This window comes from Harpegnathos saltator, unplaced genomic scaffold (genome assembly GCF_003227715.2).
Source record: "Harpegnathos saltator strain DR-91 unplaced genomic scaffold, Hsal_v8.6 scaffold59, whole genome shotgun sequence".
NCBI classification, from domain to species: Eukaryota; Metazoa; Arthropoda; class Insecta; order Hymenoptera; family Formicidae; genus Harpegnathos; species Harpegnathos saltator.
Genome location: NW_020230415.1, coordinates 1,328,281 through 1,344,138, shown reverse-complemented (window position 1 = coordinate 1,344,138; position 15,858 = coordinate 1,328,281). Strand labels below are relative to the sequence as shown.

Here is a 15,858-nt window from a genome sequence, read left to right as displayed (position 1 = left end):
TTTTTAATAGCTGTATATCAACATTGCATAATCACAAAAGAGCGGGAAAATCTATTCAATTTAAAATTAATTTCATAACTGCTTAAAATAATTTGGATTATTCATTTGTACACCTAATAAATCGAACAACTTTACAAAAAATATCCTTCTCTTCGGCCGACTTCCCGCGCGATAGGAATTCCGCAAAAATTTTAAGCTCTGTACTTGTGGCGACGCGTCCGCGTCGACGAGTTTTCAAAAATGCTACTGCGAATTAAGCGGAATCAGCGTTGCAATTTAATCATTCACGAGGAAACTAGCGGACGCTGTATTTACAGTCAGAAACTTGAACCGCTTTCGCTGTGCTTGCGAGAGAAAAAAAAGAAGAATCGAAAAAAAATGTCTTGAAAATTAATGCTTGATAGAACGACGTAATTGCGTCACCGCAATTTATTCGCGAAGCAGCTGAAGCTGGGGAAGAAAAACGAGAGGATCCTTTCAGGTTGCATTCAGATTGTTCCCCATTGTTTTTGCCGTTCCCGTCCGATATCTGTCGGACGCCCGACCGCATGATATTTTTACCATGCTGTAAACCTATCGTTCTCAATTCTCGCAGAACACAAAAACATACGGGCTTTCATTACACATGGCGGGCTCATGGGAACGCAGGAAGCAATCTCTTACGGAGTCCCCATGATCGGCATCCCTCTATTTGGCGATCAACGTGTCAATATCCAGTCTTACGTCAGGAAGAAGGTGGCTATCTCGCTGAACTCTATATACGACGTCACCGAGGAGAAATTAACATCGGCATTGAATACTATCCTGAAGGATCCCACTTATCGGTGAGTACTCGAAGACAACGACTGACAGAAAAAGTAAGCGTTATACGTCCAGTACTACTAATTGTTCAGCGGGGATTAATGAAATCATAACATTCGTCGTATCGCAAACATAAACACTAGAGATGTGCGAATTATTCAAATTCGAATCGGATCGAATCGAATTTAATGTTATTCGAATAATTCGAAAATTTCGAATCACGAAGATTCGAATACGAATCAAATACTTAGCGTTTGCGCGCATCAGCTACAAAACGGGCCATCTGGGCCTGTATTGAACTTAACTTGTAATTAACTTAACTTATAATTAATAACTTAATTATAAATTACTTTAAAATATTTAAATATACAGGGTCCTCAGAAAATTCGGGATATTTCGAAAAATATGAAAGGTATGAAAAAATGTTTGATATAAAAGTTGTAAGGCTTAAAAAAATTTATTTAGTAGTCATATCAGTTTGACCATAGGTGGCGTTGTTAAGGTCATATGAAGGTCAAGGTCGTTTTTTTAAATAAAACCCCCTATTTTTTATTGGAAATTCTTGTAGCTTATCTCGAGAGCTTTCCAAAAAACACTATAATGAAGTCTTTTTTTATTAAGTTCTTTCCGAGTTATGACACTTGAAAGTTACAGTACCGCCGGCATTAGCATTACCCAAAATGTACCGCGCGGAAGTGCGATCAAAGATGCTTCTCAGTCCACATATTCTAAAAACGAGTTGCGTTCGCTTGTATCTCGCTCTTTGTCTCTTTTGTTTCTTTTTCCGGCTATAATATCACATTTTTCTCTGAAAAATGTTGACCGAAAAAGAAAGAATATTGCTACTTGTTTATCGAGGATTTGGTAACCGTATTAGATCATATCAAGAAGTAACTGATCTATTATTATATTCAGTGTTACACATCCTGATCTCGATTCTATTTCTAAATCCACCGTTTGCAGAACAGTGACTCACTTTTTTGAAACGGGAACAATTAAGGACCGATCTCGCAGCGAAAAGCCAAAATCCGCAACTAATGATGATAAGACTTTGGATGTTCTCCAATCATTTCAGGAAAATCCTCATTTGTCCGTATCAAAAACAGCACTAGCCCATGATATCAGTGAAGGCAGCGTTTCTAACATTTTAAAATAGCATAAATATTATCGGTATAAAATTGTTATCGCTCAAGAACTTATGGAAAATGATTTTGATAGAAGAATTCAGTTTTGTGAAGAACTTGATGCATCGATGTGATGATAATGCTAACTTTTTGAATTTTGTTATTTTTTCTGATAAAGCCACATTTCAAATAAATGGTGCTGTTAATCGTCATAATTGTAGATATTGGAGTGACGAAAATCCACATTGGATGAGTGATCTTCGCACACAATATCCACAAAAATTTAATGTTTGAACAGGGATCTGTAGTTGCGGTATTATAGGCCCATTTTTCATAAATGGTGATTTAAACGCTGAAAAATATGAAAATTTATTGCGAGATCATATCATTCCTGAAATTGGAAATTTATTTGACGCAAACATGTTTGATTCCAGCAAGATGGAGCAGGACTTCATTTTGCGATATGAATTCGAGAATTTTTAACTGTTTTTTTCCTAATCGATGGATAGGTAGGAAAGATGCCATTGAGTGGCCTGCTAGATCACCTGATCTATCTTCTCTTGACTTCTTTTTTTGGGGACACATCAAAAATAAGGTTTATGCGACAAAACCATGTAATTTGGAAGATCTGAAGGATCGAATAATGCAGGAAGCATCTCTGATCACTTTAAAATAAATAAGTCATGTGATCAATAGTTTCTATGAACGTTTAGCTCATTGCCAACCAGTAGAAGGACGACATTTTGAACATTTGATTAATTGAAAAAGTAAAAAACAATAGCTTGAAAAATGTTACCTACACATACTACGGAAAAGGTTTGAAGTCTTCAAATACTGCGGGAGTGACGAACCGTAGGGTCCTGATCTCTGTAGTGACACACACACACACACACACACACGCACACACACACGCACGCGCGCACGCGCACGCACACGCACACGCACGAACGCACGCGCGCGAGGTGTAAATCCGACCGTGCAACCTCCGCGCGGTACACTTTGGGTAATGCTAATGCCGGCGGAATTGTAACTTTCAGGTGTCATAACTCGGAAAGAACTTAATAAAAAATGACTTCATTATAGTGTTTTGGAAAGCTCTCGAGATAAGCTACAAGAATTTCCAATAAAAATGGGGGGTTCCATTTAAAAAAACAAAGTTGACCTTCATATTACCTTAGCAATGCTACCTATGGTCAAACGGACTACTAAATACCAGGTATGTCGGTAATTACTTTCCGGTTTTTGTAACAGATGTCACTAGCCATAAGTATGCAATGTTATGATTTGATATATATGTCATTTTATTCTACTGACATTAACCTCAAAACTACACAAGTTACGTTCCGCCAAAATAACAGCGTTATAGATTAATAATTTTTTGAAAATGTCGAGTTTTGTGCCTGAAAACGTGCATTTGCGGCATGCATTACTTTTCTTGTTTAATCAAAAGAAAAAAGCCGCTGAAAGTCATCGTTTGCTGGTAGAGACTTACGGTGAACATGCTCCAACCATAAGAACATGTGAAACGTGGTTTCGACAATTCAAATGTGGTGATTTCAACGTTCAAGACAAAAAACGTCCTGGTAGGCCAAAAACATTTGAAGATGCGGAATTGCAGGAGTTATTGGATGAAGACCCAACACAAACTCAAAAACAATTGGCAGAAAAGTTGAATGTGAGCCGAGTAGCAATTTGTGAACGATTACAAGCGATGGGAAAGATCCAAAAGATGGGAAGATGGGTGCCACATGAATTGAATGACAGGTAATTGGAAAATCGAAAAATCGTCAGTGAAATGCTACTTCAAAGGTATGAAAGGAAGTCATTTCTGCATCGAATAGTAACGGGTGATGAAAAATGGATTTATTTGTAACGAGGCGCAAATGCACCTCGTTATTACCGGCCCGACCGATCACCTGTCGGGCCGAAGAACGGCGCTTTGCGCCACCCTAAACGATCGAAACGATCGCGCGCCGTTATTTCGCGCCGCCGCTAGCGCGCGCGGCCGCGATCACGCGCCGATAGGCGCGCCGCACGATCGCCGCCGTATCAATCGTAGCGCGAACAACTATAAAACGACGGCGATCGAGCTTCTAGAGACCAGACCGATCCGTACCGCCGATTCGATCTAGACACTTCATGCCGAAAGAGAGAATATCCGGACCGTTTCGCTCTGCCTTCCGCTTTCCGACTATCCGACCGGCGACTAAGAACACGGGATTGTGCGTCCGCAGTCTCGATCGAGCGTACTCGATACTTAGCCGTCTCCCGTCTTCCTGGGCTCGTGCGTGCGCATGCTCAGTCGAGCGTACTCGACAGTCTCTCGCCTTAACCCACCGCCTTGAGTCAGGGGTTCGTCCGTCGGCGAACTCCGCTGAGCGTACTCAGCCTTTAGGCGATCCGTCTAGCGACCAAAAACCCGGGACGGTGTGTCCGCCGTCTCCGCTGAGTGTCCGCAGCACTTGGTCGCTTTCCTCTGCGAACGTAGGGAAAAGGGAAGGTGCGTACGCCTTCTCTGTCGAGAGTCCTCGGCCTCGACGGACGAAATCATTTCGCGTATTCCGCGACTCGCGTGCGTACGTTCGACCGGGAGTCGAAATCTCCGGTCCGGCGACCATCTATACGCGAGCGATTGCGAGAGTGTATGGGCGATAATTGTCCGAGACGCCCAGCGTCGCGAAGCGAGACCGATCACCGCGCCGTTACCGTCGTTACCGTCTACACGCGTCGCGCAATAGGCCCCGCCTTCCGCGCGGCCTATCCATCCGTACGCGCGCTTGTACCGCTCACCGTACCGTACCGACGCGCCTAATAGACGCGACCCGCGACAACGCCTTCGGGGCCGAACTCTTGTATCTCAGTAAGCATAGAATAAAGCTAAGTTATTTCTATTACCATTTTCAAGTGTCTCGCTGCTTTACTCCTCCTCGAACCTGGACTCCGACGAGCATTATCGGCGCGAAACGCGTAGCAACGACCGAACAGCGGAGTTCGGCCGTCACATACGAGGGTGGTCCGATAAGTACTTAGCCTACAAAAGAAAAACGAAAATTTTGGAAAAGTGGCGATTTATTTCTCAACATAGTCTCCTTTTAGCTCGATACACTTGACCCAGCGATGCTCCAACTTCTTTAACCCGTCTGAAAAATACGTTTTCTCGAGGTCTGCAAAGTAGGCCTCCGTGGCGGCGATGACCTCCTCATTCGACTCAAATTTCTGCCCGGCGAGTGACTTTTTCAAGTTTGGAAACAAAAAGAAGTCGCACGGGGCCAAATCTGGAGAATACGGTGGATGGGGCAGCAGTTCGTAGCCCAATTCGACCAATTTGACCGTGGCGAGGGCGGAGGTATGAGCCGGTGCGTTGTCACGGTCGAAGAGCACTTTTTTCTTCGCCGAATGGGGCCGTTTTTTCTGCAATTCGGCGTTGAATCGGCCCAATAATTCGGCATAGTACAGCCCTGTGACCGTTTTGCCCTTCTCCAGGTAGTCGATGTAGATCACACCTTGTGAATCCCAGAAAACGGTAGCCATCACCTTTCCGACCGATAGGACAGTCTTCGCCTTCTTCGGAGCACGTTCGCCGGGTGAAGTCCATTGTTTCGACTGTTCCTTGGTCTCTGGTGTGTACCAGTGGATCCATGTTTCGTCGACGGTCACGAAACGACGCAGAAACTTCTTCGGATTGCGCTTAAACAGCGTCAAACACTGCTCTGAAGTGGTCTCACGGTTGCGCTTGTTGTCCGGAGTGAGCAAACGCGGCACCCATCGCGCCGACAGCTTTCTCATGCCCAAAATTTCATGCAGGATATGGCCCACGGTCTTTTGAGATGCCTACTGTCTCAGCTATCTCGCGCACCTTCAATCGGCGGTCTGCCAATACGAGATCGTGGATTTTTGTCATGTTATCCTCCGTGGTAGCCGTTTTCGGGGCACCTGGGCGTGGCTCATCAAAAACCGACGTGCGACCACGTTGAAACTCGTTAAACCAATTTTTGACGGTCGCCATCGAAGGAAAAGAGTCACCGTACACAGCATCCAAGCGCTCTTTGATTTCGCTGCGCGATTTCCCTTCCAAAAACAAGAATCGAATCACCGATCGATATTGCTCTTTTTCCATTTTTCTAAAATCCGCGGACACGCCCGCTTCCACACGCGGTCAAAACAAAACTACGAGTCCGATTCGGCTGAAATTTCGACAGTAGCCGTCTACGAGAATGTACTACACGATAGTAAATTTCTCTTGCGATAGTGGCGCCATCGGGCGGTGAGGCTAAGTACTTATCGGACCGCCCTCGTATTTCGAAAATCCCAAGCGAAAAAAATCATGGTTATCACCTGGCCACATGAATTGAATGACAGGCAATTGGAAAATCGAAAAATCGTCAGTGAAATGCTGCTTCAAAGGTATGAAAGGAAGTCATTTCTGCATCGAATAGTAACGGGTGATGAAAAATGGATTTATTTCGAAAATCCCAAGCGAAAAAAATCATGGTTATCACCTGGCGAAGGCGGCCCATCGACTGCAAGGCCAAATCGCTTTGGTCGCAAGACCATGCTCTGTGTCTGGTGGGACCAGGTTGGTGTCGTATATTATGAACTGTTGAAACCTGGAGAAACAGTTAATACTGATCGCTACTAACAACAAATGATCGATTTGAACTGTGCATTGGTCGAAAAACGTCCACAATACGCTCAAAGACATGATAAGGTGATTTTGCAGCATGACAACGCGCCGTCTCATACAGCAAAACCAGTCAAAGAAGTGTTGAAATCACTTGGATGGGAAGTTTTATCGCACCCGCCGTACTCTCCAGACCTGGCTCCATCCGACTACCACCTTTTCGCATCGATGGGGCACGCGCTGAGCAGTACGTCGCCGATTTCGAAGAAGTTAAAAAATGGCTCGATGAATGGTTTAGCTCAAAGGAGAAACAGTTCTTTTGAAATGGCATCCATAAATTGCCTGAGAGATGGGCAAAATGTATAGAATCAAATGGCCAATACTTTGAATAAATATATTTTAACTATCCATTGTAAATAACGTGTTTTCTTTAGCGAAAAAACCGGAAAGGAATTACCGACACACCTGGTAGATATGACTACTAAATCGATCTTTTTAAGCCCCATAACTTTTGTATCAAACATTTCTTCGTATCTTCCATATTTTTCGAAATATTTTAGCGTTCCCGGACTTTTTGAGGACCCTGTATATTTTACTTTAAGATGATATTACGATATTAATATTCCCTTTTATATTAAAATCTTCCATCATTATTTATATGTTTAATAGTCATGTTAAATTTTTTAATGATTCGATTTGATTTCATTCGATTCGATTCGAATTCGAATGAAATTTCATAGATTCGATTCGATTCGACATAAAAATTCTTGATTCGCACATCTCTAATAAACGCAAAAATGCACACATATTTGGAGTCTCAAGAAGCAGACGGACAGGTACAAACATATGGCGATTATTAAAATACGGAGATTTCATAAGAAATAATTGTATCTTCTAGTTGTATGTTCTTTCTCTCTCTCTCTCTCTCTCTCTCTCTCTCTCTCTTTTTCTCTCTCTCTCTTTTTCTTTCCCTTCTTCCTCTTTTTCTTATCTGCTCAGTTTATTTTCGCTCGATCTGCTAATACGTTTTTTCCTGTATGTATTTTCCGATTTCGTTTCGCCCCTTTCCTCCCCCCTCCCTCGTCATGTTTCTACTCGTTTGACCTCACGGTCATAGGTTCATTCCCGCCGGCGAATGGAATAACTTTGTTTAGCGGGAGAAACGCAACTCCACTGTTGATGTAAGTTAATGCAGTAAAGTTGTATAACCAGGAACCACGTATTAAAAGGACTTCAAGAGCCTGGAGGCTCGTTGCTTTAAATCTTATTAGCCCGTCAGTATCGATCCGCAACCAGCTGCGCCGCGTTACATATCACTAGACAAACAGAGCGTACTCGCGTGCTATTGTAATCGAATCTTGCTTAACTCTCGGATGCGTATTGCGCGCGAATAAAGGGCCAAATGATTTATCAGTGCAGAACGAGAGTAGGCGGTGGGGAAATGGAAAATCTAGCAGAAAATTCGACGTGCCTTCAACTTGAACAGACACCGAGATTTCGCGTCGGACTGATGACGGTCTCGGTGATGTTGACGAAAACACGTCGCGTCGGTCGTGAGCTCTCCTAGTTTCGACGGTTTTGCATTTCGCAAAACGACGAATCGGGCGAATCGAGCTGCTTTTTCCGAAACGATCCGTCACAGTCGCCATTACTCATTTTGAGATGTGGCTAATTATCGTTATCGTTACTCACGAAATAGTGCACAAGTCGTTAGGATACTACTGTGATCAAAAAGTATCCGAACTTTATTTTTTAAAAATCGCGGCTAAACTGTAAATCAAATCCGTTTGCTTTCTTAAGTTGGTACACATGTCCTTCACATTTGGTGAAAAAATCATGGCGTTCCTTCAAGCCGTTTGAAAATAGCAGTTGTTTATGTCAGTGAAGATTATTATGCACGGCAATTTTTACGATGTTGAAAAATATGGAGCAAAGAATTTGTTTGAAATTTTTTGTTGCAAACGAAATTTCGTTCACAGACGCATTCAAAATGTTGCAAAAAGCTTATGGCGATGATTGTTTATCGAAAACAAGTACGTTTGAGTGATTTAAGAACTTTCAAGAAGGACGAGAATCCGTTGAAGACGATGCACGTTCTGGAAAATCATCAACGTCAACGGATAACGCTTACATTGAGAAAGTGAAAGAATTGGTGTTCCAAAATCGTCGATGTGATGAATGTGCGAGAAGTAGCAGATGAAGTTGGAATATCATTTAGATCGTGCCAGCACGTTTTGTCCAATATACTGGACATGAAACAGGTCGCATCGCGCTTGATTCCGAAAACCCTGAACGCACCATCGCATATCTCGAAACTTGTACGTGAATTTCTGACAAAAACTCAACGAATGTCGCTCCGCAAGCACCGTATTCACCAGACATGGCCCCCTGCGACTTTTTCCTGTTCCCTCTACTGAAAAAAACACATCGCGGACAGCTTGCAATTGAAGACATCAAAGAAAAATTGCTGCGTGAATTGAAGGCCATACCATCTGCCGCATATGAGCGATGTTTCCAGGACTGGATCAAACGCTGGCATATGTGCGTTGCAAGCAATGGGGACTACTTTGAAGGAGACTATAAGAATTTTGATGATTGAATTGTAATTTTGATTTTTGAAAATAAAGTTCGGATACTTTTTGATCACAGTAGTACTTCCGCCACTTTTTCAACCTTCGATCTTGCGAAGACCCTTTATGCCTCGCCCGCATTTCATGCGGGTGAATTCAGCATGCGCGAGGTAACGGGGTTGCATCCGTTACCGTTACTGTTGGCCGAAAAATGTAATTACGTCGCTGTTGTTGTTTCTAACGAGAAAAGAAAGGGGAGGAGAACTTCAGCACAAGGAATGCCTTCAGCACTTGGTTATCGAAAACATTACCGGGAAAAAATAACATGCAACGCTAATACGTTACTCCCCAATCCCGTGTCTCCGAATCGATTTCTGGCGAATTCATCTTTTCCTTGTTTGTTTTAGCGAGAACGTACAGAAACTCTCGAGGTTGTTTCTCGATCGTCCCATGAATGCTCTGGATACGGCTATATATTGGGTGGAATATGTTGTGAAACATGGTAACTTCCTTCAGTCACCGGCCATGCATCTCTCTTGGTGGCAACATCACTTACTAGACGTTTATGCCTTCTTATTGTTCGTGGTTAGCGCGGTGCTTTTGGCCGCACTGTTTATTCTGCGAAAGATCAAGAGGCTCTTGTTCGGAACGCGTGCGTGCACGAAGGACAGCGCAGCGGTCAAGTCAAAGAAAGACAAGTAGGCAGAACAGAAGCAGAATTTTATGCAATGACTTGCCGTTTATGCGCTTTGCGCGAAAGAAGAACAATAGCCGGCAACGAATTGTTAGGAGGGAGAGAAATATTTTTCATTCTCTCTCTCTTTCTATTTTCCTTTCAATATTCTATATATGTATGCAGGAGATTTTAATAAAGTGTATTTTTAATTAAGGGGGCCTTATTTTGTCCAGAACTTTCGGAAGATCGAAAAAATTTTGTTTACATATTTTTATAGTACATCTTAAGAATATGTTGTTTTTTCGAAATTCGAAATATTAACAAAGTTATAAGCGATTTAACGTCCGACCGTTCGACGCTATCAGGTACGGGTCGAAGCAAGTAGGAATTTTTCGTTGTCGAAGGAACAGAGCAAACAAAGAAACAAATAAAGAAACAGGATTTTCTACATGTATAGTGGTCTTTATATGTGTGTATATCCTCAACAAGATTGTAATCTCTAATGGTCGTTCGAACTCAGTTCTTTCTCGAATCTTGTGCATATTTGATTGCAGGAGTGTTTAACGAGGATTACGTTACCATTCTAAAAGGTATGGAGACGATGGGAATAATTATTGATCAGCAATGTAAGTTGTTTGCTGATTACACGAATAAACGGCGACTCACATGCAGAAATCGAGAGTACTGATACTACAAAGAGAGCTCGTATGGCCAGCTGAAGTAATGTAGAGAAATTACGATTTTTACGAAGATTCAGAAGGGTTATTCTACTAGCCAGAATAATATAGTAGAGATTAGCCAGAAACATACTATAAGTATGAAAAATAGTAATGTGACGCCGCGACCTCTCTTCCCGGGCGCGCGTCGTCTTCGCTCTCTCGCGGGGGTTGCTCGCGAGCGCTCGCCGGTTCGCCGGCGTAGGGCGAGCTGGCTCGGACGCGCGTCCTTCTCGCGTCGTTTTCGTTCGTTCGTTCGGGCTGATCGGCGCGCCCCCTTGTCGGCGATCGCTCGGGCGCGCGTGACGACGGTGGTTACTGGCGGGAGAGAAAGGTTTTCTGCACGTAATTATTTGTGATCTTTACGAGTGGGCACCGGTCGGCTACCGTTTATTGTCTTTGTACACTTCCTTCCGAATTCAGATTGTAGCGAGCACAGATACTTATTTGTACTAATTCTACTCGCCGGTGAAGACGTCGCACAGTGTGCCGAAAGCCCCGAAAAGTGGCCAAAATTAATTATGGCTGAACCAGGAAGGTTAGCCAAAAACTGATAATTGGAAATAGAACTGTAGCATGAGGAGTCATTTTTCTCGTAAAAAGGAAGTTGCAAAAATCAATGTTGCAATGAATTGTTATAAACAAATAACTAAATAATAACTGTAGAACAAAACTGATTACACTACTCGATTCTACGGGAAAAAATACGAAAGTAACATAATAGCGTAATAACTAAATAATATTGACATATTGTTTAAGTAAATAACACGTATATTTTTGTTTTTATATTTTTTTATTTTTGTTTATTTTATTTTTTTTTGTTTTCATATTTTTGTATTATTTTATGATATATAGTTATTCACCATGCAATAAAACTGTATCTTCCAAAGTTGGAGCTGCTAACAATTGAAGAACTTCTGTAGGAAAAGGCTTTTTTAACAGAAGTTTGTTTGAAGGACGAAATGACAGGGTCTGAGGAAAGCAAAAGTCTTTTAAATAAATCCTCGTTCGTCGCGATTCTCGATATTTTTCTGGTATGATATTCTCTTATATCTCTGCAATCCTTATTCCTAGTTTCTTGAGCTTCCTCAGAAAGAAGACCAATCGGTAAAATAGATGCTGATATTATGCTAGCCCCATGTACAAGTAATTTATGTACAGAAGCGGGCATAAAGTACCAGCTATACAAACAGATGTATAGTTGAGCTGTCTCATAACAATAGGTACCAAATTTATATACCAAATTTATATACGCGCTATACCCATTACCCATAAGGATTCCCATTTCTACCTAGGAGGAAATTTCTGTCACGGTAATGTTATAAAATAGTTTATATATATAAAAACAAAGCAACAAAAAATGTTTATCTTATATAACCTTTAGCTTTTATATTTATAATTTTCATATTTATATTTTTTATTGTTATTTGTTTTTTATATTCATATTGTTTATGTTGTTTATCAATTTATGATTTGTTTATTTTACGTTAAAAACTACAATTTTCCCCGTAAACGTTCACGGTAAACATTTTTTGTCATATACGTAACATATATGTTAAATGTTATGTACAGAGATGGTTCTGCTACATATATAAGCTTTGTTGCGTTTCAGATATGTAACAAAAGTCAAATATATAGCAGAAACATCTCTGTGTATAACATTAAACATATATGTTACATATTCGACATAAAATGTTTACTAGGTTGCATTATTAAACAGTTGTTATCGCGTTCGAAGTAAATAAAAGTTTAAGGGGGAATATACAGTCAGAAATTTGAAAAAATGGTTCTTTTTTATTTTTTTATATGAAAGTACAACATCTCAGGAATGTTGTGTCAAAATTTCAAGTTGATCCGAGCAAAACTGAGTAAGTTAGAGCGTCTAGAAGACCCGCCCGTCCGACCCGTTGAAGCACGAACGGCACGTAGGGCGCAGGTATAAACACGTTTGTTTTCAAGACCGGTAGAACCGTTAGTCTCGCATCAGTCTTTGAATTGTACGCTTGTTGTGCGCCTGTGCAAAAGATTTTCGTGCCGTTTTCTACTATGGAAGATCGTAAAGTGAACAGAAATACCCGGCAAAATAGTGCAGCTCGAAAAGACAGGTTTAAAAAACGGAGGCAGAGTTTTAATCCAAAAACGGCCGAAACTGACTCATTAAGTTTCAGTACATCTGCAAAAAAAATAAAGTATCTCGAGGACATGCATGTGCCAACAGACAATACTGTAGAATACAGAATTCTGAATTTTTTTACAGTTTTTTCGGTCATTTCGAATGTAGTAAAGTGCAAGATATGCAATGGTGATGTACAATTTCAAACGTGCAGTGATCGTGGCCTCGGATTCAAAATTACTGTAATGTGTAACACGTGTCCGCCCAATTACATATCCTCTTGCCCTTTTATCGGCCATACTTATGAAATAAATCGCAGATTTATTTACGTGATGAGAATTTTAGGACTAGGATTAGAAGGGTGTAAAAAGTTTTGCGGTTTAATGGACCTGCCACCATTTTTAAATCAAACAACTTACGATATTATGGTTAAAAATATGAAAGAGTGTGTGAATACCGTTGCTGAGAAAATTTTTTCAAATGCTGTAGAAGAAGAAAAAAAAGAAACATGTAAGAAATACAATTTAGATTATACAAATGAACTAACTATATCGGGAGACGGAACGTGGCAAAAGCGTGGTTTTAATTCATTGTTTGGTGTAGCATCATTAATTGGCTATTATAGTAGTAAAATTATTGATGTATGCGTAAAAAGTATCTACTGTAAAATGTGTGAAGTTTGGAGTAAAAAAATGAATGTCAAAGAGAATGAATACAAAGAATGGTACGAAACACATAAGGAAAATTGCTCCGCAAATCATACAAGTTCCTCTGGCAAAATGGAAGTGGATGCGGTAATAGAAATGTTTAACCGTTCTGAGGAAAAATACGGTGTAAAATATCGTTATTATATCGGAGACGGAGACTCGAAAACATTTACTGGAATATTACAAAAAGTTGATTATGGCAATGATTTTGAAATTTTCAAGAAAGAATGTGTTGGGCATGTCCAAAAAAGAATGGGAGCTCGCCTCCGTAATATCGTCAATAACACTGTCGTTGAAGTTGAAACGAAAAATAAGAAAAGAATAAAAAGAAAAGTTTTGGGAGGAAAAGGCAAATTAACCGGAAAAACGATAGACAAGCTCACGGTTTATTACGGACTAGCAATTCGACGTAATTGTGAGAATATTGAGGACATGAAAAAAGGTATTTGGGCCACATTTTACCACTACGCTTCTACAAATGAGAATCCTCAACACGATATGTGTCCAGTTGGCGAAGATTCTTGGTGTGAGTGGCAGCGTGCTGCAGCCATGGACAAGCTTCAATCGTTCGTGCACTCATATGACAATTTTAGTAATGACATATTGCAAGCAATTCGACCTGTTTACGAAGATTTGAGCTCGGATACCTTACTAAAAAGATGTATTGGCGGCTTCGACCAAAATAACAATGAGAGCTATAATCAGTTGATTTGGAAAATTACGCCAAAAATTGTTCCAAGTGGCTCTACAATAGTAGATATTGCTGCTAAAATTTCAGCGTGTGTTTTTAACGAAGGATCATCGAGTCATCTAGCTATTCTTTATTCAATGGGAGTGAAATTAGGACGTAATTCTGTCGATTATTGCCGAAAATTGGACGAAAAACGAATTAACGCCGCCGAGTATAGAGCGAAACTCGCTACGCGGGAGGCAAGAATCCTACAAAGGCAGAAAAATTCTGAACAATTGGACATTCTGGAAGGCGTCGAGGACTTATTTTATGGTCCTGGAATAGACGATTCTGTGTAAGTTGAAAAAAAATTGTTATGGAGGTTTTATTCATACTGAAAACTTCAAACGCGTTTTTCTCAAAACCACATTTTCAAAGTTGGTGGACACGATATCTCAAAATCTAATGCACCGATCATTTTCAAATTGTGCATACTTATTTTATACATGTTAAGCTTCCGGGTGAACGAAGGATTTTTGTTTTCAATAATTAGAACTCGTTTTATAAACATAATACGGTCAATTTTTTAAGCGAAAATCGTGACCTTAACTTCAAAGTACTCTAAAAAATTCAAAATTCAAATTTTTTTTAAATCCTTCGTTCACCCGGAAGACAAAGTCCTATACAAACGAAATCTTTTTGCTTTTTTTGTTTCAGATAATCCTGCCCAAGATATGATGTCCACGAGAATGCATCTTTTTTTTTACGATTCGCATTTACGTCATCGCTAAAACTTATATTACTATTATTATTGGCTAAAAAAATTACAAAATGTTCTTCAAACATAGCTTAACATTATAGAAAAGTTTTTGAATAAATAAGTATAGTCATTTAGTTTAAAAAAATTCTTGAAAAACCTCCTTTTTTCGCGCCTCTGACTGTATATTCCCCCTTAAAGTTTGTGGTTAATTGTTAGTTTGTTTGCCAACGTCATAAATTTAACTAGAGTAAATTATTTTGGTCGACAATTTAATTTTGATATGAATCGGTATTATCTACAACTGAGAGGATTTGACCGTAAGCGTATAAGTATGGACCGCTGCTCATAAAATTTATCATATCTTTGTAACCGCTGGATACCGCTGTTTCTACTTCTGTATAAACATTAATAAACATCCTACCTTTGTTTTGACAAAAGTACAACGTTGTGGCAGATCGTGAATTTTTTGTATGCCACGAAATAGATGATAGACAGTATATAAAATATAACTTCTTTACATTTAATTGTTATGTGATATATATAAGACTTTCTAATATTATTTTCCTTGTAAATGAAAGTAAACGGATCAGATATTAAACAGGAAAAGTCATTTTGATCATGGAAACTTTTTCGAAGCAAAATCAGATATATCATTCTGAGGATTATAATCGTGCTATTTCTTACATCTCAATATATATAACTTTCATTCTATATATCTTCGTTATACAGTCGAATTCCGATATACTTTAACTACAATTGATTAATTTGGACCTTCTCGAAAATATACTGTAAAGGGGAACCAAAAATTACGATTTCCATTTTTTTCTATTTTGGCCACGTTTAACGACTTTCGGCACACTGTGCGTCGCCGGACGGAGAGAATCTGGACGGCACACTTATTCTAGTGGTGATACGGACCGACTTGTAGCCGGTGATAGCACAGAAACTTAACTTAGAGAAATTCTACCCGCCGGTGACGAAGACGTCGCCGGACGAAGAGAATCTAGACGGCACACTTATTCTAGCGGTGATACGGACCGACCGGTGACCGCTGACAGCACAGAAACTTAACTTCTAGAAATTCTACCCACCGGTGACGA

General features: G+C 40.3%; 2 protein-coding genes across 3 annotated transcripts in view; both read left to right on the top strand.

Moving 5' to 3' along the window:
- LOC105189428 (UDP-glucuronosyltransferase) overlaps window positions 1-9,995 on the top strand; it is a 62,307-nt gene extending 52,312 nt beyond the window's left edge. For both annotated transcript variants that reach the window (XM_025304133.1, XM_025304132.1), the window contains 2 exons: window positions 596-824; window positions 9,524-9,995. In XM_025304133.1, coding sequence (XP_025159918.1) covers window positions 596-824; window positions 9,524-9,818 — 524 coding nt within the window. In that variant the 3' untranslated portion in view covers window positions 9,819-9,995. The remainder of the gene's footprint in view (window positions 1-595; window positions 825-9,523) is intronic.
- Window positions 9,996-12,320: 2,325 nt separating this feature from the next.
- LOC112589737 (uncharacterized) lies at window positions 12,321-15,261 on the top strand. The gene is made up of 2 exons (XM_025304149.1): window positions 12,321-14,353; window positions 14,716-15,261. Exons 1-2 carry the CDS (start codon window positions 12,555-12,557, stop codon window positions 14,717-14,719), a joined length of 1,803 nt encoding a protein of 600 aa, XP_025159934.1. The 5' UTR covers window positions 12,321-12,554; the 3' UTR covers window positions 14,720-15,261.
- Window positions 15,262-15,858: the final 597 nt, after the last annotated feature.

Excerpts from the sequence above, each read along its gene's own strand:
- LOC112589737 (XM_025304149.1), top strand. The coding sequence starts at position 12,555 with ATGGAAGATCGTAAAGTGAACAGAAATACCCGGCAAAATAGTGCAGCT.